General features: G+C 42.8%; 1 protein-coding gene across 1 annotated transcript; it reads right to left on the bottom strand.

Annotated features, from left to right (window-relative positions):
* Positions 1-8,914: 8,914 nt before the first annotated feature.
* On the bottom strand, positions 8,915-20,847 carry LOC138611168 (cadherin-7-like). The gene is made up of 11 exons (XM_069684143.1): positions 20,545-20,847; positions 20,073-20,367; positions 18,758-18,877; positions 15,374-15,541; positions 14,734-14,921; positions 11,751-12,004; positions 11,546-11,682; positions 11,083-11,204; positions 10,177-10,294; positions 9,581-9,820; positions 8,915-9,414 (listed from the first exon to the last, which is right to left on the bottom strand). Exons 1-11 carry the CDS (start codon positions 20,845-20,847, stop codon positions 8,915-8,917), a joined length of 2,445 nt encoding a protein of 814 aa, XP_069540244.1.
* Between the last annotated feature and the right edge of the window lie 4,984 nt (positions 20,848-25,831).

Consider the following 25,831-nt stretch of genomic DNA (forward strand, 5'->3'; position numbering starts at 1 on the left):
TCCAAGAGATTTTAACGACTTCAGACCAGTGGCACTGACATCTCTTGTGATGAAAAACTTTGAAAAAATCTTAAAAGGAAATGTGGTCTCCCTAATTGATGGCAGATTAGATCCACTGCAGTTTGCTTATCAAGTTGGTAAAGGTGTTAATGACGCAAAAGTTTTCATTTTAGACAGAGCACTAAAGCACCTTGAAAAACCCAAATCCCATGTGAGACTCTTATTTGCAGATTTTTCTTCCGCTTTCAATAAAATGCAGCCCCACATTTTAACTGAACGGCTAGCCTCTGATTTTATGCTCCCAGATCAGATCTTATTGTTGCTTTTAAACTTCTTAACAGACAGAGTGCAGCGTGTCTTCGTTAATGACCACATGTCTACCCCCATCACTTGTAGCACTGGTTCCCCTCAGGGCTGTGTGCTCTCGCCATTACTTTTTATTATGTATACAGACAGCTGTAGAGCTTCACAAGAGGGCAGTCACTTGGTCAAATTCTCTGATGACACCGCTCTGCTGTCTCTTCTTCAGGATCCACAGTCGGGTCATGGCTTGGCTCTAAATGATTTTATCAAATGGTGCGATGACAACTTCTTGGAGCTTAATGTAAGGAAAACAAAGGAGTTGATCACTGATTTTAGAAAGAACAGTGCAGAGCCACAAAACAGCCAGATACATGGTGACCCAGTTCAAATTGTGGAAACCTACAAATACTTAGGAACCATATTTGACTCCCATCTCAAATTTGACAAAAACACAGAGTCACTTGTCAAACGGGGACAACAAAGAATCCACCTGATGCGGAAGCTCAACTCTTTTAGTGTTTCTAAAACCATTCAATGTTCCTTTTATCATTCTTTTATTGAGAGTCTTTTAACGTTCTCTTTTATCTGTTGGTTCGATGGTCTGTCAGTGAAGGACAAGAACAGTCTGAATCAGATAGTCAGAGTCTGCTCCAAGATTATTGGAGTCCAGCTCACAGACCTGAGTGAGCTCTGGAAAAAACGCGTGGTCCAGAAAGCAAAATTCATCCTGAAGCAGGGAGACCATGTCATGTCCAGTGACTTTACTCTAATGCCCTCAGGGCGGCGCTACTATGCCCCCCTGAGGAAGACAGATCGTTACTCGAATTCTTTTATCCCTTCAGTTATTAGGCTGATGAATGCCAATTTTAATGAGTAGATTTGTGCTTTGTGGTTCTTATTTATTTACTTATTTATTTACTTATTTTATCTTTGTCCTATTAACCCATTCTTCCGTGTTGGAATATTTATTTTGCATATTTGCACATGTACAAGACATCGCTGCTGGGGAAACCATGAGTTGAACTGATTCACTGACAACTGAGAGTTGAGTGTTAGAGTAGTATGTACAATGAATGATTGTGTATGTGTTGTGCTTTTTCTTTTTTTTTCTCTAACTTATTGAACTGGGAGCTGTAAACTGAGCTGCCCGTATGGGATAAATAAAGTTTTCTGAACTGAACTGAACTGAACATTTCATTGGTTCTGTCATGGTCTGGGCTGTGCCTCTCCCTCATTCCTAGTGTTTTAGTTGTTTTTTCCCCTCCCTGTGTGTTATTGTTCCCCTGTGTGCTTTCTCTCTGTTTGTGTGTGTTGGGCGTGGCTATCAATTACCCACCTGCTGCCAGTCCACCTGCACACCTGGGATCCATTCACTCATCAGCTCCTGCAGTATATATACCCCGGCTCTTCACACCAGTCTTTGCCTGATTGTTCAGTTTGCATCAGTGGTGCGGTGCTGCGGCCAAACTTATTTCTTGATCTGTGGATCTTTTTTCATGTTTTTGACTCTCGACTAACTCTTGGTTTACCTGTCACAGATTCATCAGCCACCCAGGATCTCTGTCTGCCTCCCTCATTCCACCGCGCTCTCGGCTTCAGCTGCTGCCGCCACCGCTCCCACATACTCCAGATCAACTTCTCATCTTCAACCTCGATTGCTAGTTAAATAAATACAGTGCATATGGAAAGTATTCACAGCGCTTCACATTTTTTTATGTTACAGCCTTATTCCAAAATGGATTAAATTAATTTTTTTCCTCAAATTTCTACACATAAAACCCCATAATGACAACTTAAAAAAAGTTTGTTTGAAATTTTTGCAAATTTATTAAAAATAAAAAACGAAGAAATCACTTGTACATAAGTATTCACAGCCTTTGCGATCAAGCTCAAAATTGAGCTCAGGTGCATTCTGTTTCCACTGATTGTCTTTGAGATGTTTCTACAGCTTAACTGGAGTCCACCTGTGGTAAATTCAGTTGATTGGACATGATTAGGAAAGGCACACACCTGTCTATATAAGGTCCCACAGTTAACAGTGCATGTCAGACCACAAAACAAGCATGAAGTCAAAGGAATTGTCTGTAGACCTCCGAGACAGGATTGTCTTGAGGCATAGATCTGGGGAAGGGTACAGAAAAATTTCTGCTGCTTTAAAGGTCCCTATGAGCACAGTGGCCTCCATCATCATCCATCATCCGACAATGGAAGAAGTTTGGAACCACCAGAACTCTTCCTAGAGCTGGCCGTCCCTCAAAACTGAGTGATCGGGGGAGAAGGGCTTTAGTTAGGGAGGTGACCAATAACCCGATGGTCACTCTGACAGAGCTCCAGCGTTCCTCTGTGGAGAGAGGAGAACCTTCCAGAAGGACGACCATCGCTGCAGCACTCCACCAATCAGGCCTGTATGGTAGAGTGGCCAGACGGAAGCCACTCCTTAGTAAAAGGCACATGGCAGCCCGCCTGGAGTTTGCCAAAAGGCACCTGAAAGACTCTCAGACCATGAGAAACAAAATTCTCTGGTCTGATGAGACAAAGATCGAACTCTTTGGCGTGAATGCCAAGCGTTATGTTTGGAGGAACCAGGCACCGCTCATCACCTGGCCAATACCATCCCTACAGTGAAACATGGTGGTGGCAGCATCATGCTGTGGGGATGTTTTTCAGCGGCAGGAACTGGAAGACTAGTCAGGATTGAGGTAAAGATGAAGGCAGCAATGTACAGAGACATCCTGGAGGAAAACCTGTTCCAGAGCGCTCTTGACCTCAGACTGGGACGACGGTTCATCTTTCAACAGGACAACGACCCTAAGCACACAGCCAAGATATCAAAGGAGAGGCCTCAGGACAACTCTGTGAATGTCCTGGAGTGGCCCAGCCAGAGCCCAGACTTGAATCCAATTGAACATCTCTGGAGGGATCTGAAAATGGCTGTGCACCGACGCTCCCCATCCAACCTGATGGAGCTTGAGAGGTTTTGTAAAGAGGAATGGGCGAAACTGGCCAAAGATAGGTGTGCCAAGCTTGTGGCTTGATATTCCAAAAGACTTGAGGCTGTAATTGCTGCCAAAGGTGCCACAACCAAGTATTGAGCAAAGGCTGTGAATACTTATGTACAAGTGATTTCTTTGTTTTTTATTTTTAATAAATTAACAAAAATTTCAAACAAACTTTTTTTAAGTTGTCATTATGGGGTTTTATGTGTAGAATTTTGAGGAAAGAAATTAATTTAATTCATTTTGGAATAAGGCTGTAACATAACAAAATGTGGAAAAAGTAAAGCGCTGTGAATACTTTCCGAATGCACTGTAACTTTGAACTTTCTCCTTCTGTCTCTGCTTTTGGGTCCAACTACTACACGCCTTGACAGGTTCATTAAATTTTTTCCCATCATGATCTTTGCCACATCATCTGCACCTTCGCTTTCCTCCACACACAGCTGCCCACATGTCCATACCTCTGGCACTTAAAGCATCTCGAAGGGGCTCTTTCATATTCTTTCACTCATGTACCCCACCATTACGTTTCTTGGTAACTCCTCATCTATGGGGGTGAGAAGGACTGTAGTAACTCCTCTAGCATTTTCACCTTTACCTATGCGCAGCTATGACATTTCCTCCTTTCAGACTGGTTATTGGCTCTTGCTCAGATATTTCCAATCATATATAACTTCTTTAAACTCTATATTTGACCGTGGCTTAAACACCTGTGCTCCTTTACCATCACATTTATTTTGAGCGCTTTAGTTTGTTGCATGTGTTGGGATTCACTGCATCTCCAAATGTGGAATGTGTTCATTTATGGACTTTAGCTGACTCGTCTAAATGGCAGCTAAACTTAACACTCAAACTCCCAGCAGCCTCTAGGTTTTCACACCTTTCACGTGAAAACCCCTCCCCCTTGCCAGGTCTGTAAAACCAGAAGACCACCATTGTTTTTTTGGGTTCTTTTGTTCTTAAGCTCAGAAGCTCTCCACTGCTCTCCAAGAAGGTCGGAGCTGCTGCTGCAGTTCCCTCCAAATCAACAGCTCTCATGGCTTGCTAACCAAGCAAGGCCTCAGCAGTGATGTGAGATCCTGCTGAAAAGATTACCGGTTTACTCAGCACAAACTAGTAAACGTAGTTTAGCAGCAGCTGAAAGAGTCTGCCCGTTTTTCTTTTAGTTCTATTCTTGCTTACTTAGCTCCACTCCTCCCCACCCCCATCCAATCCACCTCCTGTGGGCATGAGCTGGCTCTGATTTACCACCGACTATGTGACGTATCAGTTGTTAAACAAAATGGAAAGTCAGAGTTGACGTCCTTCCTTTGCAGGTGACTCACCACACGACTTCTTTAAACAAAGTCCTCAGTTATTCAAGAGTTCTGCTTCTGCTAGCCAGCAGACCAGCAGGAGTGGCGTGACAGCCGTTACCGGACCTATATAGGCCGTCGGCCAACACTGCCCCTCTCCACTCCCCACTCGACTACCAGTTACTCTCCAAAAATCAAAAGTCTCTTATCTAATCTGTTCAAACCGATTTAAATAAAACACTCTGACACTCATAAATCAAACAAACCGCCACTCTCCATGCTCGAGCTTCTGCATCCAGCCAACGAAGGTCCAGGGTCACAGGCTGCGCACTTCGCTAACGCACTTCACCGTTTTTTGTGCTTCACATATTACTTTCAAGCTCACAGTAAGACAGAACAAGTGTACACTACAGTAATAATTATACCGATAAGATACAAGATAATTGCCTATAAGATAGAATAAGATTGTAAATAACAGAATACAACAAAAAGGTCGATGATTCTGCAACTCAAATACAGTCAAATAAGAGAAAAAAACATTCATAAAATGATTTATTTAATAATTCTTCATTAAACAGGCTGCAGAAGTTTGAAGTCACGTTTAGAGATATGAACACTTCAGGTGTTCTCAGGTGCTCACATTGATGCTGCCAACAGCTGCCTCGTCCTGACGGTCGTATGGTTCACGCACTGTAAACATCTTAATGAGGTCAGATCTTGCACCGAGTTGTCCACGTATGTCCACATTAACATCCGCCCAGTATGAGAGCAGTCGGACTCTCTGAACACCGCAGTCGTCTTTTCTTTACTCCTTCTGAATTCTCCTCTTCTTTCCCTGACCTCATGATGTTTTCCATCAAGGTCAAGGATAAGTGGTTAGGAAAGGACTTAGGGCGTAATTGTTTGCACTTTCAACCGCAGCCACACTGTCAGGATAAAAGTCCTATGTTAGTATATCAGCGGGGGCTGCAGTGACACCTGCAGGAGGTAAATAAGATAGTGACACTTCTGCTGTCACTATTTATACTTTTGTATTCATGTGTCCGACGATTAATCTGTTACAACAACAACAAGTGAACTTACCTGTATCCTAGAAGCGCCTGAAGAAACATCACTTCATGTCGGATCCAGCAGGTGGAGCTGTTTCACACAACACACCTCCACTCTATCACAGTCTTATGGTAACCATACCTGTGACTGTCAGGCTGATCAGAAAAGTATAATAAGAGAATTCAGGAGTATAATAATAATAATAATAATAATAATAATCATGCCTGGATTCACATTTTTGATTATATAATTATAATTTAATTTAATAAAACAACATTCAGAGTTTATTTTACATGTTTTATTTTCAGGAGATTTTTATGAAGAATTAAAACTTTATTTTCTTAAGACAGATGGACAAAGGAACACATTAGCACTTAGCCCACACATGTAGGACAGTTAATATATATTTAGATATATCTTTATATGTAGATAGGAGGAAAGGAAACAGGATCATTGATGTGCGTGGGGAGTGAAGGCTGGCCCGTGTGGTCTGATCCAGCAGAAGAGCTACTGAAGCTCAAACACCTGAAAGAGTTAATGCTGGTTCTGACAGAAAGGTGTCAGAACACACAGAGCATCACTGTTTGTTGTGTACGGGGCTGTGTAGCTGCAGACCGGTCAGGGCAACCATGCTGACCCCTGTCCACCACTGAAAGCGTACAATGGGCATGTGAACATCAGAACTGGACCACAGAGCGATGGAAGAAGGAGGCCTGGTCTGATGAATCACATGGCACCAGGATGCACTATGGGAAGAAGGCGAGCCTGCAGAGGCAGTGTGATGCTTTGGGTAATGTACACGTACCACATACCTAAACATTGATGCAGACCAAGTCCACCCCTTCATGGACACAGTATTGCCTAATGGCAGTGGCCTCTGTCAGCAGGATAATGTTCCCTGCCACACTGCAGACATGGTTCAGGAATGGTTTGAGGAACGAGTTCAAGGTGTTCCGGAGATTCCCCAGATCTCAATCCAGTGGAGCGTCTGTGGGATGTGCTGGACAAACAAGTCCGATCCATGGAGGCCTCACCTCGCAATTTACAGGACTTAAAGGATCTGCTGCTCACGTCTCGGTGCCAGATACCTCAGCACACCTTCAGAGGTGTAGAGGAGTCCATGTCTCGACAGGTCAGGGCTGTTTGGGCGCCAAAAGGGAGACCTACACAATATTAGGCAGGTGGTCATCATGTTATAGCTGATCAGTGTATACATATATCAGACAAACAACTGTCTGACAGGCTTCTGTATCAGAGATCCCACAGGACTCTGAGCTTCTTTTCAGGTCAAACTATAAAGCTGCTGGGCGGTGGCCATGTTTGCTTTGGTACAGAAACAGATCTTCTGTTGTGTGGTCTACTCAGATGACATCCCAGAACATGTGACATCATCTGTCAGGTGACAGCTGAGAAACACGTTGGTCAGTGTTCGAAATGAAGCATTTTCATGACGATATTTACATTCCTGATCCACACTCAATAATAAGTATTGACAAGTAGAAGCAGGAGTTTACCTGTCAGGCTAAATGGATCCCACCTGCAGAAACACCTGGTGAATAAACAACGACTTCTTAATGAGAGGTTTTCCTCCATGTTGTTCTTTATCCTTACTTTACTCTTTGATTATCAATAGTTACTCACAAACCAGAGGCAGGTGATCAGGTTTACTAGTTAAACCCAGAACAGGTTGTCTCACTTCCAACAGAGGAGGTTTAACTCTCCAGCACAAACAGAACAAACAGATGGACCTCACAGACTGATGTCACTTAATGTCCATATCACATTATGTCCATAATGTCACATATTGCTGTGTCTAGCTTCTGATCTGAGTACGAAAAAGGCACACTAGTTTCTGATGAGACTACAAAGTTGGCTGGTGCCAGGGAGAATGGATCCTGATCCAGATCAAGTTCAGACAGCGCAGACAGACAGCAGAGAGAGTCATAGAGCCCCTGTTGCCTCTGTGGTCTCTGTGTCTCTGTGGTCTCTGTTGCCTCTGTGGTCTCTGTTGCCTCTGTGGTCTCTGTGGTCTCTGTGGTCTCTGTTGCCTCTGTTGCCTCTGTGGTCTCTGTGTCTCTGTGGTCTCTGTTGCCTCTGTGGTCTCTGTGTCTCTGTGGTCTCTGAGGACTCTGAGGACTCTGAGGTCTCTTTTGTCCATGTGGTATCTGTTGTCTCTGAGGTCTCTTTTGTCTATGTGGTATCTGTTGTCTCTGAGGTCTCTGTTGTCTCTGTCGTCTCTGTGGTATCTGTCGTCTCTGTGGTCTCTGAGGTCTCTTTTGTCCATGTGGTATCTGTTGTCTCTGTGGTCTCTGAGGACTCTGAGGTCTCTTTTGTCCATGTGGTATCTGTTGTCTCTGTGGTCTCTGAGGACTCTGAGGTCTCTTTTGTCCATGTGGTATCTGTTGTCTCTGAGGTCTCTTTTGTCTATGTGGTATCTGTTGTCTCTGAGGTCTCTGTTGTCTCTGTCGTCTCTGTGGTATCTGTCGTCTCTGTGGTCTCTGAGGTCTCTTTTGTCCATGTGGTATCTGTTGTCTCTGTGGTCTCTGTGGTCTCTGAGGTCTCTTTTGTCCATGTGGTATCTGTTGTCTCTGTGGTCTCTGAGGTCTCTGAGGTCTCTTTTGTCCATGTGGTATCTGTTGTCTCTGTGGTCTCTGAGGACTCTGAGGTCTCTTTTGTCCATGTGGTATCTGTTGTCTCTGAGGTCTCTTTTGTCTATGTGGTATCTGTTGTCTCTGAGGTCTCTTTTGTCTATGTGGTATCTGTTGTCTCTGAGGTCTCTGTTGTCTCTGTCGTCTCTGTGGTATCTGTCGTCTCTGTGGTCTCTGAGGTCTCTTTTGTCCATGTGGTATCTGTTGTCTCTGTGGTCTCTGAGGTCTCTGAGGTCTCTTTTGTCCATGTGGTATCTGTTGTCTCTGTGGTCTCTGAGGTCTCTGAGGTCTCTTTTGTCCATGTGGTATCTGTTGTCTCTGTGGTCTCTGAGGTCTCTGTTGTCTCTGTTGTCCATGTGGTATCTGTTGTCTCTGTGGTCTCTGAGGTCTCTGTTGTCTCTGTTGTCCATGTGGTATCTGTTGTCTCTGTGGTCTCTGAGGTCTCTGTTGTCTCTGTTGTCCTTGTGGTATCTGTTGTCTCTGTGGTCTCTGAGGTCTCTGTTGTCTCTGTTGTCCTTGTGGTATCTGTCGTCTCTGTGGTCTCTGAGGTCTCTGAGGTCTCTTTTGTCCTTGTGGTATCTCTGTGGTCTCTGAGGTCTCTGATGTCTCTGTTGTCTGAGGACTAGGAGATGGGTCCCCCTCCCTCATGCTGTCCGTAGAGGTCTGCAAGTTTCCTGAACCTCGGCCCCCACACTCTCAGGAAGTTGTAGTTCTGCTCAGACTCTAAAGAGTTGAATGAGTCTAACGAGTTTAATGAGCTGAGAGACTCTGCAGTGGATTGGCTGCCCTCAAAGGCGTAGGTCTGCAGAGAGTCGTAGGGGGGTGCAGTCAGGTCCAGGTCTGCCTGCTGCAGTCGGTCCCTGATAAACTCCTGGAACAGCCAGTATGAGCTGGTCTCCGGTGTCTGTGTGAGGAGTCCTGCCACGTTCTTGTTGGGGTCTTGATGGGTCAGGTTGTTTCGGTTTAGGTGCCTCAGAGTGAACATGTTGAAGGCCTCAGTGTCCTCCTCACCTCCACCTTCATCATCATAACAAACAATGTTTTCACGAATGTCTCTCTCATCATCCATCACCAGAGGCTCTGTCCTCCTGAGTCTGACAACAATGGTCACCATGAAGACACCTGAAAACACACCAAAACATGTCTCAGTATTCACTGTACATCATGGTTGCTAGGCAGTACTGTGTATGTAGGTACTTTGCTGTTTTGACTTCCTTTTTCCAAAGTTGATTGGCAAATAAATGTGAAAGGGATGGGGTCTCAGATGACATAATGCCTCAGGTCTTACACAGCACAGTGAGGACGCAGGTGAGGACTGCGGCGGTGGCAGCAATGCTGAGTGTTGACGCCTCAGAACTACAGGAACGGCGGTTTCCTTGGGCGTCACAGTTGCACACAGTCACAGACAGCGTGTTGGTGCTGCTGAGAGAACGACTGCTGCCGTCTGAAACCACCACCGGCAGGAAGTGAACGGACTGAACCTGCCGCAGAAAACCAGCATGCCGAGTCAGGATGGACACCGTGTTGTCTGAGGACAGACCGACAGACAGGATGATGTCAGCATGATGTCAGTTGAGAGAATGAAATAAAAACAAATGTTCATATTGTTTTTATTTAAGGTGGACTGTTGTTTCTAAGCACACCATGACATCATCAGTACGTTTCTGTTGAGGGTTTTTAATCATGTTCAGTGATGTCACTCCTGTTCTCAGATCAGCTGACTGAACCATTTTTGATTACAGACATGTCAGTTTCTTCACTTTAGGCTTTTACACTTTGTTTCTTTGGCTTTTGGTCTCCTTCTCCTGCTGAGGGAAATATGAGGCCCTGTTTTATTGAAAGTGGACCTTCATGTTTGGTTCTATTGTTTAAGGTGGTCTATACCTTTGTTGTCTCTCAGGGAGAAGCTGAGGTTTCTAGTGGCCTCTGTGCTGAGAGAGAACAGGAAGTGATGTCCGTTATCTGGCTCGTCCCGATCCACAGCGCTCAGGGTCTCAATAACCTGAAAGGACAAAGGTCAAACACATGACAGACATGTTTTGTCTGGTTAAAACTTTAACTACAAAATCTCTTTCATCTCCACTTCCTCTGCTCCTCAATCCCTCACAGAGGAGCAGAACCAGTTTAGTACCAGTACAGAACCAGTGTGACCTCGGACTGGACCTGGTCACATGACCTCAGACTTGACCTGGTCACATGACCTCAGACTGGACCTGGTCAAGTGACCTCAGACTGGACCTGGTCACATGACCCCAGAGTGGGGTCGAATTAGCAGGGCAGTGATGGATTATTTGGATGCAGATCAGGATTAAAGCAGATTTCAGAGATGATCCGACACTCAACATAAATAAATCTCTGATGGTTTATCTGAAGGTCAAAGGTCACGCCTGCTGGTGTTAACCTCTCCCAGTGGCTCCAAAATCTGTATCGACACATGTTCAGTCTAAAGTTGTGAGTAAACAGTGAAGAACTTATTCATAACACAGAGAGACTCCAACATGTGAATGTGTTATAGATGTACTTAAACATCAACAGCCTCATAAAGTAGACATAATATATAATAATTCAGAGTATTTATAATAAATGATAATTCAGAGTATACATACAGACTCATATAGAGAGTTAATAATATACAGTATAAGACCCATGTTTGTCTACGTGATTTTTAAAGCAGGACTGAACCACTGATTTCGGAATAAGACACATTTTATGTGATCAATTCAGACTTAATTGATAACTTAATGATGTTGGTTATAAAAAGAACAGAAACAACAGACAGGTGATGTTTACCTGTCCAGGTTCTGCATTCTCACACACGAATGTTTTGTACTTGATGGCCAAGCTCGGAGCGTTGTCGTTGATATCCGTCACAGAGACAAGAACCACCGCTAAGCCCACCTGAGACAGATCCACTGACACATGCAGAGACACATCTGTCAGACAATTACAGACAGGAAGTCACCGAAATAAAATACTCATGCTGTTTTCGAAATGCTATACTATACTAGCAGTACATACTGACTTGGCCAAATGTGGTCTGTAGTATGCAAACAAAAGCAAAATGTGCAGTATGCCAAAAAATACCTGGATGTCGTACTGAAATCTCCCGTATTTGATCTCTAAACACTGAACCACTAACTGGTCAGACTGGAAGCTGGACTGGACCCCCCCTTGTGGTCGGGTCAGGTGGTAGCTGGTATCTGAACACAGTGAAACACCTGATTCTGTGTTGTGTAATACATTTTAGACTCACAGATCTCAGTGGCCAGGACACTGATGTTGTGCACAGCGATGGTCTCTCTGTCCAGAGGCCTGGCTGTAGTGATCCGTCCTGAAACACTGTCAATGTTGAAGTAATGCTCCATATTGGACTTCCTGTCTATAGAGTACCTGCAGATAGATTTAACAATCAGAAACACCAGCACTGCTGCTGACTCTGTGTCTGCATGATGATGTACCTGACGGGGCTGTGGATGTTGTCAGGGTCTTGAGCTGAAACTGACCCTACATGGGCTCCTACTGCAGCTGCCTCAGAGATCACCATCCAACTGACGGAAGAGGAGAAGACCGGAGGCTCATCCACGTTCTCCACCAGCAGACGGACAACAGCCAGGTCGCTGAAAGGACCCATTGACAGAAAACGAGTGTCCACGAAGTGATTGGACGCCTTGACACGCAACAAGTGGCTTGACTTGGTCTCAAAGTCCAAAGGCTGGAGAAGGCATAAACCACTGTGATCAATATTTCGACTTCATAATGTCTCAATGATTAAATTGACTCATAAGGGGTTCTTGAAGGTGGACTCACTTAAAATACGCTAAAGGTTCCTAATACATCTAAGAAGAGAAGAGTTTGCTTTGGATTTGGGATAAACACATCATCACTGACATCAAAATTTGACTGTGCCAATGATGGTCGGCAGCTGTTCAGCAGCAGCGGACTCTCCTCTGGGACTGACAGATAAAACATAAGTATAATCCAGAGAAGTGCCGGAACATAGTGCACACTAATGCAATGATCAAACAGGCCAAGAGATTAGAGCTGCACATGTTCTTAAAAGTTGGCAGTTAAAATTCTCTAAAGAACCAAAACATTAATATTAAACCCAGGAAGAGGAGAACAATTCTGTGATCTCCAGTAAAATAGTACCTGTTTCAAGAAACCAGTTCCAGTTACAAGAAAACCAGTACCTGCTAAAAGAAACCAGTTCAGTTACAAGAAACCAGTACCTGCTACAAGAAACCAGTTCCAGTTACAAGAAAACCAGTACCTGCTAAAAGAAACCAGTACCTGCTAAAAGAAACCAGTACCTGCTACAAGAAACCATTACCTGCTACAAGAAACCAGTACCTGTTTCAAGAAACCAGTTCCAGTTACAAGAAAACCAGTACCTGCTAAAAGAAACCAGTTCAGTTACAAGAAACCAGTACCTGCTACAAGAAACCATTACCTGCTACAAGAAACCAGTACCTGTTTCAAGAAACCAGTTCCAGTTACAAGAAAACCAGTACCTGCTAAAAGAAACCAGTTCAGTTACAAGAAACCAGTACCTGCTACAAGAAACCAGTACCTGTTTCAAGAAACCAGTTCCAGTTACAAGAAAACCAGTACCTGCTAAAAGAAACCAGTTCAGTTATAAGAAACCAGTACCTGCTACAAGAAACCAGTTCCAGTTACAAGAAAACCAGTACCTGCTACAAGAAACCAGTTCCAGTTACAAGAAACCAGTACATGCTACAAGAAACCAGTTCAGTTACAAGAAACCAGTACCTGTTACAAGAAACCAGTACCTGCTACAAGAAACCAGTTCCAGTTACAAGAAACCAGTACCTGCTACAAGAAACCAGTTCCAGTTACAAGAAACCAGTACCTGCTACAAGAAACCAGTTCCAGTTACAAGGAAACCAGTACCTGCTACAAGAAACCAGTTCCAGTCACAAGAAAACCAGTACCTGCTACAAGAAACCAGTTCCAGTTACAAGAAACCAGTACCTGCTACAAGAAACCAGTTCCAGATACAAGGAAACCAGTACCTGCTAAAAGAAACCAGTTCCAGTTACAAGAAACCAGTACCTGCTACAAGAAACCAGTTCCAGTTACAAGGAAACCAGTACCTGCTACAAGAAACCAGTACCTGCTACAAGAAACCAGTTCTAGTTACAAGGAAACCAGTACCTGCTTCAAGAAACCAGTACCCGCTAAAAGAAACCAGTTCCAGTTACAAGAAAACCAGTACCTGCTAAAAGAAACCAGTTCAGTTACAAGAAACCAGTACCTGCTACAAGAAACCATTACCTGCTACAAGAAACCAGTACCTGTTTCAAGAAACCAGTTCCAGTTACAAGAAAACCAGTACCTGCTAAAAGAAACCAGTTCAGTTACAAGAAACCAGTACCTGCTACAAGAAACCAGTACCTGTTTCAAGAAACCAGTTCCAGTTACAAGAAAACCAGTACCTGCTAAAAGAAACCAGTACCTGCTACAAGAAACCATTACCTGCTACAAGAAACCAGTTCCTGTTTCAAGAAACCAGTTCCAGTTACAAGAAAACCAGTACCTGCTAAAAGAAACCAGTTCAGTTATAAGAAACCAGTACCTGCTACAAGAAACCAGTTCCAGTTACAAGAAAACCAGTACCTGCTACAAGAAACCAGTTCCAGTTACAAGAAACCAGTACATGCTACAAGAAACCAGTTCAGTTACAAGAAACCAGTACCTGTTACAAGAAACCAGTACCTGCTACAAGAAACCAGTTCCAGTTACAAGAAACCAGTACCTGCTACAAGAAACCAGTTCCAGTTACAAGAAACCAGTACCTGCTACAAGAAACCAGTTCCAGTTACAAGAAACCAGTACCTGCTACAAGAAACCAGTTCCAGTTACAAGAAACCAGTACCTGCTACAAGAAACCAGTTCCAGTTACAAGAAACCAGTACCTGCTACAAGAAACCAGTTCCAGTCACAAGAAAACCAGTACCTGCTACAAGAAACCAGTTCCAGTTACAAGAAACCAGTACCTGCTACAAGAAACCAGTTCCAGATACAAGGAAACCAGTACCTGCTAAAAGAAACCAGTTCCAGTTACAAGAAACCAGTACCTGCTACAAGAAACCAGTTCCAGTTACAAGGAAACCAGTACCTGCTACAAGAAACCAGTACCTGCTACAAGAAACCAGTTCTAGTTACAAGGAAACCAGTACCTGCTTCAAGAAACCAGTACCCGCTAAAAGAAACCAGTTCCAGTTACAAGGAAACCAGTACCTGCTACAAGAAACCAGTTCTAGTTACAAGGAAACCAGTACCTGCTACAAGAAACCAGTACCTGCTACAATAAACCAGTTCCAGATACAAGAAACCAGTACCTGCTATAAGGAATTACATCCGTAATATGCCCACTCCATACCATACTGCAACCAGTCCTTACTGGGAAGTGACCCGTACCTTCTGCAGAGTGACCAGTCCTTCCTGTGTGTTTGGGTCGGTGATGATCCGGAAGGTTCCCAGTCCATCTCCATCCAGAACACTGTAGACAATCTCAGCGTTCACACCAACATCCAGATCCAGAGCTTTGATCCTTGCAACCACAGCTGAAACCAGCACCGACTCTGAAACACTGAACTGGTAACTCTCTGGAGGGACACAAGTGCACACACAGGTACACACACAGGTACACACACACACACACACACACACAGGTACACACACAGGTACACACACACACACACACACACACACACACACACACACAGGTACACACACAGGTACACACACACACACACACACACACACACACACACAGGTACACACACAGGTACACACGACAAGATGTGGAGGCTCCTGAAATATCTTACTTATCTGCAATCTTTCAAAGGTCAGAGGTCAGTGTGTGTGTGTGTGTGTGTGTGTGTGTGTGATGTCATATCTAAAGGTCAGAGGTCAGTGTGTGTGTGTGTGATGTCATATCTAAGGTCAGAGGTCAGTGTGTGTGTGTGATGTCATATCTAAGGTCAGAGGTCAGTGTGTGTGTGTGTGTGCATGTGTGTGTGTGATGTCATTTCTAAAGGTCAGAGGTCAGACTCACTGCGAGGGAAGCGAGGGGGGTTGTCGTTGACGTCAGTCAGCATCACAGTGACAGAGGTGGTTCCTGACAGACCCCCCATCTGACCAATCATGTCTTTGGCTTGGACGACCAGCAGGTAACGGTCCTGTGTCTCCCGGTCCATGTCTGGCAGAGCTGTCCGCACCACACCTGAGGGACAGGTGAGACTCAGGTTCAAAAGTCAATCTGGGAGATTTTAACTTCTTTCTCGAACATAACAGACCTCAAACGTTATGCTTATAACATTTGAATTAGCCAGTTAGCTTAGCATAATGATATTTCCATTATTTATCATTATGAACTATATGAACCAACAACGTGGTCAATTTGTTGTTTTTGTTTTTTATATCTTATTCACACATTCATTGATCATTTTCTTTTATTTCTATAACTTTTAATATAATATTAAATATAATCAAAACATTTGAATTACCCATACTATTATTATTATTACACAGATTGCATTATTATTATGAATATTATTACTACCACTTATTTTTGTTATTGTTTTAAAGATATAGGGCCCTACCGTCCACCCGGCGCACAGCGCAAGTGTCATTACTATCTTCCACCCGACGCAGTCGTCATTGTCAGGGCCAGCGCCCACGTTGTGTAAATAGCAAGCGATCTTGTCTCAAACATAACTCCCTATGGCACCGACAATCAGGCCCGCAGATATTAAAACACTGTCAAGTTAGTCCCATTACGCAGAGTGTCCATTACGCACGGACAGAATACAGCCATGTGATCCAGCAGCAACAATAAGTAAATAAACACTTAAAGCAGACCTTTCTTTGATGGTCAGCACACAGAACTTTAATAAACATCAGATCCCGTCCGTCTGGAGATTTAAATAAGTAATGCTGTGCCTCGTGCATAAGGGTTAAGGTACGCCTCTTTTCATGTTTGTTTCTGCTGGGCAGTGGGATCGCTTCAGTGACTTTAACATCAATCTGTGCTTCGACATGTATCGTACAGTAACCTGTGTTTTTTCTGCGTGTTCAAGGACACAGTGGAAAGAAAGAAGTTAAATAAGCCTGTCCCGGTCCGGTTTATCCAAGAAGAATGACTAAAATCCGCTGTGTAAATAGCAACACACCTGCCTGCAGGCGCACCTGGCTCTTAAAGGAAATGAGAGCTGACACTCTGATTGGTTTGATTCATGTTATGCCGAAAACACGTCTATGAATAATCCAGGAATTTAAGCCAACTTCTTTGCGCCTTGCACCTCGGTTTGCACCTAGACTGTGCGCCGTGTAACGAGCAAAAGAAACATGGCGGGTCTGACGCACTTTTGCGGTTGGCTCCGGTTGTAACTCTTGATTTTCCTGGCTGACGGTCGCTTTCCTTTTAAGAATGTTTGCCTTCATCTGAGCACAGAGGTGGCAAAAGTACACACATTCTATACTTAAGTAGAAGTACAGATACTTTACCAAAGACTTTGGTATAAGTAGAAGTCCTGATTCCACTCCTTGACTCAATTAACTTTGTTCTAGAGTTGTAATAACACCAGAATTTTGAACTTTAGCAACACACGATACCTCTTTTGATAACTGGGCAAAAAGAAAAGTCCTCGGCACACTAAGATAGTTTTCTTCCTTTATTATCACTGGACACAATTTCAGACAGAATAATAAAGACTGAACCGAACTGAGGTCCCAAATGAGCACCTGGATCATTTTACAGCTTTGAAATCAGTCTTGATGTTGGGAAGGCAGTGTGCAGAGAGCAAAATGAAAATAACCGATAATCCCCCTCACATGCATCAAAACTAAAGTACCCAGCCTGTTTGGAGAATGTAATGAGTCAAAAGTACAGATTTTTGTGTTCAAATGGAGGGAGCAAAAGTAAAAAAGTCAGAAAAATAAATACTCAAGTAAAGTACAGATACAAAAAGAACAGTAACGAAGTATTTGTACTTTGTGACTTCCCACCTCTGTCTGAGCGTTGAGTTTGTTTTTAATAATACTATATACTGCAGATGAAAGGCTTTCATCAGTGGGCCATAGGCTCAGTCACCATGTGTTACCTCAGAGAGAGAGAGAGACTTACAGATGTTTATTTATATAAACATCTTCCAGATTAAATCTTTAACAGCCAACATTTATTCAGACATTTATCAATCATTTACATTATTTCTGTTATTTTAATATACTATTATATGTTATTAGAATATTATCACCATAATGACAATTGAGATAAGATAATACTTTATTGATCCCCAGAGGGAAATTTCAGGTGTTGCAGCAGTACAAAGATAAATAGCAAGTAAGTAAATACGGTATAAAAATAGGACTAGATCAAATAAAATACGAGGTTTATACAGCTGTTATACACGTAGGAGTAAGTGACAAGTTAAAGTGACACGTTGTGATAGAATCAACATTTAGCAGGATGAGATAATACAGTATGTGTGAGTATACATATACAGTACATACTGTATATGTATACATATACAGTACATACTGTATATGTATATAATGTAGTATGATAATAAAAATTTAATATAAAAGTACAATTGCAATAATATAGTAGAATATATGGTAGAATGGTACATGCTGGAGCCATAATTAGATTATTTATTATTTATCTGTTTATTAATTTATGGTTAAGGCTAATCTTCGGAAAAAGTTTGAAGGTTAATTATTGTACGGTGCTTTATGCAAACGTTCTGTTGTTTATTGTTTGATTGAGAGCAACAGAGAGTCACTGAAGAGATGAGTGTGACAGACAGTGTGTGTGTGTGTGTGTGTGTGTGTGTGTGTGTGTGTCTGTGTGTGTGTGTGTGTGAGTCACTGTCAATTATTACAGTGTTATCACTATTATCATTATTATTATTACTACACATTATTTATTATCTCTATTATTTTTATTATTTTCTTTTCCCTCCCTCTCAGTCATCTCCACATTAGTCCCCGCCCCCTTCTCAGTCATCTCCACATTAGTCCCCGCCCCCTTCTCAGTCATCTCCACATTAGTCCCCGCCTCCCTCTCAGTCATCTCCACATTAGTCCCCGCCTCCTTCTCAGTCATCTCCACATTAGTCCCCGCCTCCTTCCCCTCCTGACCCTGATCTGGAGCTCGCTGATGAGGCCTGAATCTGGGTGAGCCACGAGGGGACATCACTTCCTTTGACTTTATAAACACCACATATTTCTTACATCCTTTATCACTGTGATCACCTGGGCTTTAATCGTATACGTAGAAGCACTCATGAATTCACCAATATCACCCATCTATCCACACACACACACACACACACAGACACACACACACACAGACAGACAGATGTGTTTAGATGTTAAGCTCAGGTATCTTTAGGTGTTGAGTGAAGATGTGTTCAGGTGCATTCAGTTGTGTTCCCACCTGTCTTTGGCTCCACAGAGAAGTATGGCTGACCCTGCAGGAGGCTGTAAACCAGTCTTGCAGAGTTTCCATAAGTTGGATCATCATCGTCTGTCGCCACCACTGTCACCACGGACGTACCTGTAAGGAAACAGCACCTGAATGATTCAAATAAAACTTCATTCAACAAACAGAGGATGAAACAATGATCCTCTGTTTCTTCATCACCTGCTTCATCACCTCTTTGATTTACACACTTTCAGTCTTTACATTAAGAGTCTGTTTGAAGTCGGATTTTCACATTAAGAGTCTGTTTGAAGTCTGATTTTCACATTAAGAGTCTGTTTGAAGTCTGATTTTCACATTAAGAGTCTGTTTGAAGTCTGATTTTCACATTAAGAGTCTGTTTGCAGTCTGATTTTCACATTAAGAGTCAGTCTAAACTGATTTTTTTAATCAAAAGTAAAGCCAGTGTGAACTGTGATTTTCACATTAAAAGCCTGTGTGAACTACTATTGATTCGTTGCTGATGTTATTGGCATCAGCGGAGAATTTGATATTTTGTTTTAAGTAGCAGGGATTTACTTTCCAGTATTTTCCTTACTGCTTGTTAGGAGATGAAATCACTACACTGTAAACATGTGAAGGATTGACTGTCGTCATGGTAATGTTTCACAGACTGAAGACATCACAGGGGCAGAAATATGTGTCGGTAGAAACTGAATGTGAATTATTTATATTTGAATTTGAATTGCTCAACTTTAATAGTTGAATTCAAAATTTGAATTTGAATTTATCAGTTTAAAACTGAAGTTCAATAAACTTGAAACTGAATGCAATAGTGAATTTACCTTTGGGAATCAATAAAGTTATTGTTATTGTTAATAATCTGAAGCACTCCTCTATGTCTCTTTAGCCACCAAAAGTAATAATATAACTATTAATAACTATTACTAATTATATAACTAGCTATTATTAGCTCTGGTAGCTACCAGAGGCTCCATGTAGCGAAAGAAATGGTCAGAATCATAGGTGCTGCTGATTGGCCAAAGAGAAGTGCTGTGTGTCTCAGAAAACTGAAATTGAATTTCAAGAACTGAATTTGAATTTTCAGATTTTTACATTCTGTTTCAAGTTTATTGAACTTCAGTTTCAAACTAATAAATCCAATTTCAAATTATGTGATTCAAATTTAACTATTCAAGTTGAGCAATTCAAATTCAAGTATAAATAATACAAATTCAGTTTCTACTGACACATATTTTTGCCCATAACATCAGCCGATGAAGTCTTGGTGGATGTCTATAGCTGAAGGTCTGCAGGTGATCAGACTCACCTGCAGGAGACCTCTCAGCCACACAGGCAGTGTATGGCCCGTTCAGGAATTTGGGCTCGTTGTCATTGATGTCCTGGACTTTGATGATGAACTGAGAATCAGGTTCCACTGGCACGTTTGTCTTATGGTCCCGAGCCTGAGCTCGCAAGGAAAAATATTCCTGCTGTTCCCGGTCCAGCCTCTTGGTGGCGTGAATGTCTCCCGTGTTCTCATCAATTGTGAAGATGGACATTGCCCCTTCACCTTTCAGGACGTACCTCACCTGACCATTACCTCTATCCATATCTGAATGGAGCTGCAGAGACAAGAGACAACCAGTTAGACCAGCAGAAATGACCAGTGAAACCAGCAGAGACCAACATCATCTGAAAAACGGGAATAAACATGTTCAGAGTCTGAAGTCTGACTATTGCTATTATTGATTTATTGTTGTCATAATAATAATTAAAGTATTAAGGTTAAAGTTGTTTACCTTTCCGACATACAGCGGCTCATCTCCAGTGTACTCCTCCAGTACAAAGAACTGGTTCCACACCCAGCTCCTCTTCCTCCTCTGCTGGGAATAGCCAACTCCTTCCCCTCTTCCATCTCCTCCTTCTCCTCCTCCTGCTTTATTACCTGCTACTCCTCCTTCATCTCCTCCTCCTCCATCACCATGTCTTTCTTCTGATATCTGATGCAAGAGGATGGAGTTCAGGGTAATTGCCCCACAGCCCGGCTCATGCCAAACTAACAGGATGAACACAATCAGTATACTCAGAAAAACACAGTTCATCTCCGAGGAGAAACAAAGAGACGTCAAAATGTTCAACAACCTGTCCGACCGAGAAACGTCAAACTGCCCAACAAAGAGACATCAAACTGTCCAACAGAGAGACGTCAGACTGTCCAACAAGGAGACGTCAGACTGTCCAACAAAGAGACATCAAACTGTCCAACAGAGAGACGTCAGACTGTCCAACAAGGAGGTGTCAGACTGTCCAACAGAGAAACATCAAACTGTCCAACAGAGAGACGTCAGACTGTCCAACAAGGAGACGTCAGACTGTCCAACAGAGAGACGTCAGACTGTCCAACAGAGAGACGTCAGACTGTCCAACAGAGAGACGTCAAACTGTTCAACAACCTGTCCGACAGAGAAACGTCAAACTGTCCAACAGAGAGACGTCAGACTGTCCAACAAAGAGACATCAAACTGTCCAACAGAGAGACGTCAGACTGTCCAACAAGGAGGTGTCAGACTGTCCAACAAAGAGACGTCAGACTGTCCAACAAGGAGGTGTCAGACTGTCCAACAAAGAGACGTCAAACTGTTCAACAACCTGTCCGACAGAGAAACGTCAAACTGTCCAACAGAGAGACGTCAGACTGTCCAACAAAGAGACATCAAACTGTCCAACAGAGAGACGTCAGACTGTCCAACAAGGAGGTGTCAGACTGTCCAACAAAGAGACGTCAGACTGTCCAACAAAGAGACGTCAAACTGTCCAACAAAGAGACGTCAGACTGTCCAACAGAGAGACGTCAAACTGTCCAACAGAGAGACGTCAAACTGTCCAACAAAGAGACGTCAAACTGTCCAACAAAGAGACATCAAACTGTCCAACAGAGAGACGTCAAACTGTCCAACAGAGAGACGTCAAACTGTCCAACAAGGAGGTGTCAAACTGTCCAACAAAGAGACATCAAACTGTCTAACAAAGAGACGTCAGACTGTCCAACAAAGAGACATCAAACTGTCCAACAGAGAGACGTCAGACTGTCCAACAAGGAGGTGTCAAACTGTCCAACAAAGAGACATCAAACTGTCTAACAAAGAGACGTCAGACTGTCCAACAAAGAGACGTCAGACTGTCCAACAAAGAGACGTCAGACTGTCCAACAGAGAGACGTCAGACTGTCCAACAGAGAGACGTCAAACTGTCCAACAAAGAGACGTCAGACTGTCCAACAGAGAGACGTCAGACTGTCCAACAAAGAGACGTCAGACTGTCCAACAGAGAGACGTCAGACTGTCCAACAGAGAGACGTCAGACTGTCCAACAGAGAGACGTCAGACTGTCCAACAGAGAGACGTCAAACTGTCCAACAAAGAGACGTCAGACTGTCCAACAAAGAGACGTCAGACTGTCCAACAAAGAGACGTCAAACTGTCCAACAAAGAGACGTCAGACTGTCCAACAGAGAGACGTCAAACTGTCCAACAGAGAGACGTCAAACTGTCCAACAAAGAGACGTCAAACTGTCCAACAAAGAGACATCAAACTGTCCAACAGAGAGACGTCAAACTGTCCAACAGAGAGACGTCAAACTGTCCAACAAGGAGGTGTCAAACTGTCCAACAAAGAGACATCAAACTGTCTAACAAAGAGACGTCAGACTGTCCAACAAAGAGACATCAAACTGTCCAACAGAGAGACGTCAGACTGTCCAACAAGGAGGTGTCAAACTGTCCAACAAAGAGACATCAAACTGTCTAACAAAGAGACGTCAGACTGTCCAACAAAGAGACGTCAGACTGTCCAACAAAGAGACGTCAGACTGTCCAACAAAGAGACGTCAAACTGTCCAACAAAGAGACGTCAGACTGTCCAACAGAGAGACGTCAGACTGTCCAACAGAGAGACGTCAGACTGTCCAACAAGGAGGTGTCAGACTGTCCAACAAAGAGACGTCAGACTGTCCAACAAAGAGACGTCAAACTGTCCAACAAAGAGACGTCAGACTGTCCAACAGAGAGACGTCAGACTGTCCAACAGAGAGACGTCAGACTGTCCAACAAAGAGACGTCAGACTGTCCAACAGAGAGACGTCAGACTGTCCAACAGAGAGACGTCAGACTGTCCAACAGAGAGACATCAAACTTTCTAACAAAGAGATGTCAGACTGTCCAACAGAGAGACGTCAAACTGTCTAACAAAGAGACGTCAGACTGTCCAACAAAGAGACGTCAGACTGTCCAACAGAGAGACGTCAAACTGTCTAACAAAGAGACGTCAGACTGTCCAACAGAGAGACGTCAGACTGTCCAACAAAGAGACATCAAACTTTCTAACAAAGAGATGTCAGACTGTCCAACAGAGAGATGTCAAACTTTCTAACAAAGAGACGTCAAACTTTCTAACATTAGTTATTCTTGAAAACCATTAGTGTTGAAAACCACTGACCAAGCCAGAAATCTGGGTGTAGTTATGGACTCAGACCTGAATTTTCAAAGCCACATTAAAACAATTACAAAGTCGGCCTACTATCGCCTCAAGAATATATCCAGGATTAAAGGACTTATGTCTCAGCAGGATCTAGAAAAACTGGTCCATGCATTTATCTTCAGTTGACTTGATTACTGTAACAGTGTCTTTACAGGTCTCTCTAAAAAATCAATCAGACAACTGCAGCTGATTCAGAACGCTGCTGCTCGAGTCCTCACCAAGACCAGGACAGGAGATCACATCACTCCAGCTCTGAGGTCTTTACACTGGCTCCCTGTCTGTCAGAGAATAGACTTCAAAGTACTACTGCTGGTTTACAAAGCGCTGAACGGTCAAGGGCCAAAATATCTTTGTGATCTCCTGACACAGTACGAAGCATCCCGACCCCTCAGGTCGTCAGGGACAGGTCTGCTTTCTGTCCCCAGAGTAAGAACCAAACATGGAGCAGCAGCATTCAGTTTTTATGCTCCGTATATCTGGAACAAACTCCCAGAAACATGCAGGTCTGCTGAAACACTTTCTTCTTTTAAATCAAGCCTGAAGACTCACCTGTTCACGGCTGCCTTTTATTGAACTATTTTAATACTTTTATTCTAATAACTATTCTAAATTATTTAAATCTGCACTGTAGCTTTTACCCTTATTTTTTATTTTTATTTTATTTTATTTTATTTTAATTTTAGATTCTATTTTAGCTGTTCTTCTTCACTTTGCTTTTTAATGTATGATGTGTTTCTTTGCCTTTGTTGTTCTATGTAAAGCACTTTGAATTGTCTTGTTGCTGAAATGTACTATATAAATAAACTTGCCTTGCCTTGCCTTGCCTAACAAAGAGACGTCAGACTGTCCAACAGAGAGACGTCAGACTTTCCAACAGAGAGACGTCAGAATTTCTAACAAACAGACGTCAGACTGTCCAACAAAGAGACGTCAAACTGTCCAACAGAGAGACGTCAAACTGTCCAACAAAGAGACGTCAGACTGTCCAACAGAGAGACGTCAGACTGTCCAACAGAGAGACGTCAGACTGTCCAACAAAGAGATGTCAAACTGTCCAACAAAGAGACGTCAAACTTTCTAACAAAGAGACGTCAGACTGTCCAACAAAGAGACGTCAGACTGTCCAACAGAGAGACGTCAGACTGTCCAACAAAGAGACGTCAGACTGTCCAACAGAGAGACGTCAAACTTTCTAACAAAGAGACGTCAGACTGTCCAACAAAGAGACATCAGACTGTCCAACAAAGAGACGTCAAACTGTCCAACAAAGAGACGTCAAACTGTCCGACAAAGAGACGTCAAACTGTCCAACAAAGAGACGTCAGACTGTCCAACAAAGAGACGTCAGACTGTCCAACAAAGAGACGTCAGACTGTCCAACAAAGAGACGTCAAACTGTCCAACAAAGAGACGTCAGACTGTCCAACAAAGAGACGTCAAACTGTCCAACAAAGAGACATCAAACTGTCCAACAGAGAAACGTCAAACTGTCCAACAAAGAGACGTCAAACTGTCCAACAGAGAAACGTCAAATTGTCCAACAGAGAGACGTCAAACTGTCCAACAAAGAGATGTCAAACTGTCCAACAAAGAGACGTCAAACTGTCCAACAGAGAGACGTCAAACTGTCCAACAAAGAGACATCAAACTGTCTAACAAAGAGACGTCAAACTGTCCAACAAAGAGACGTCAGACTGTCCAACAAAGAGACGTCAAAATGTCCAACAAGGTGACACCCTGAAACTGAACATAGGAGACCATACAGATCCAGGAGGAGGAAATGATGGAGGAAGAGATGATGGAGGAGGTGATACAAGAGGAGGGGGCTTGCTCCTTTGAAAGAAAAATTTATTTATTAGTATTTGATGTGTTTACAACCCTGAGTTCAGTCTGCCAGCCTGTCCTTCCTCTCATTGTGTATGGTTAGACTACACAACCAACACAGCATCTAAAACAAAGAGAACCAATCAATAATATCTGAAATGATCTATAATGATAATAATAACAACAACAACAACAACCATATAATATAATGTGATATAAACCATAACTACTTAACATTAAATCTGGTGTTCCACAAGAATCAGTTTGAGGAACTTGTTATTTTTTTTAGTACAGAACTATAACCTTTGATTTTCACATCATCAAAATAACCATTTCATAAAGTAAATTATGAATCCAATTAACTTAAGTTAAACAAATAACATTTAAAATTGTAAATCATGTTTTCCAGTTATGTTTCTTATATATAATAATGGATATTTAAATAGTAAATCATGAATCTCAATTACTTCAGGTAAATAAAAAAACGTTTGCTCATACGAAAAAATACTACATTATTTGGAGGCTATATTAATAAAGGTGCGGGTTTAACATTTAACCAATCGGTCTGAAAGTGTGATATTTCATACTTCTTCATCAGAATTTTAGCCTGAGGGACAAAAATGTAAATCTGATGCTAAACCTCCAGTTGATCCTTTTAAACCTGCTTCAGTCACATGACGTCTGAACAACCTGCAGAGAAAAACGGAAACCTCTCTGACTGCATGC

The sequence above is a fragment of the Semicossyphus pulcher genome, unplaced genomic scaffold (assembly GCF_022749685.1).
Source record: "Semicossyphus pulcher isolate SPU_LCO1_2020_fin unplaced genomic scaffold, fSemPul1.0.p SCAF_7, whole genome shotgun sequence".
Taxonomy (NCBI): domain Eukaryota; kingdom Metazoa; phylum Chordata; class Actinopteri; order Labriformes; family Labridae; genus Semicossyphus; species Semicossyphus pulcher.

Bases quoted from the DNA above. Each gene is read 5' to 3' on its own strand.
- LOC138611168 (XM_069684143.1), bottom strand. From the start codon at position 20,847: ATGAACTGTGTTTTTCTGAGTATACTGATTGTGTTCATCCTGTTAGTT. The intron at 14,922-15,373 runs GTGAGTCTGACC...GTGTCCCTCCAG, and splicing joins CCCCCCTCGCTTCCCTCGCA to AGAGTTACCAGTTCAGTGTT. The intron at 11,683-11,750 runs GTACATCATCAT...ATCTATCTGCAG, and splicing joins AACATCCACAGCCCCGTCAG to GTACTCTATAGACAGGAAGT.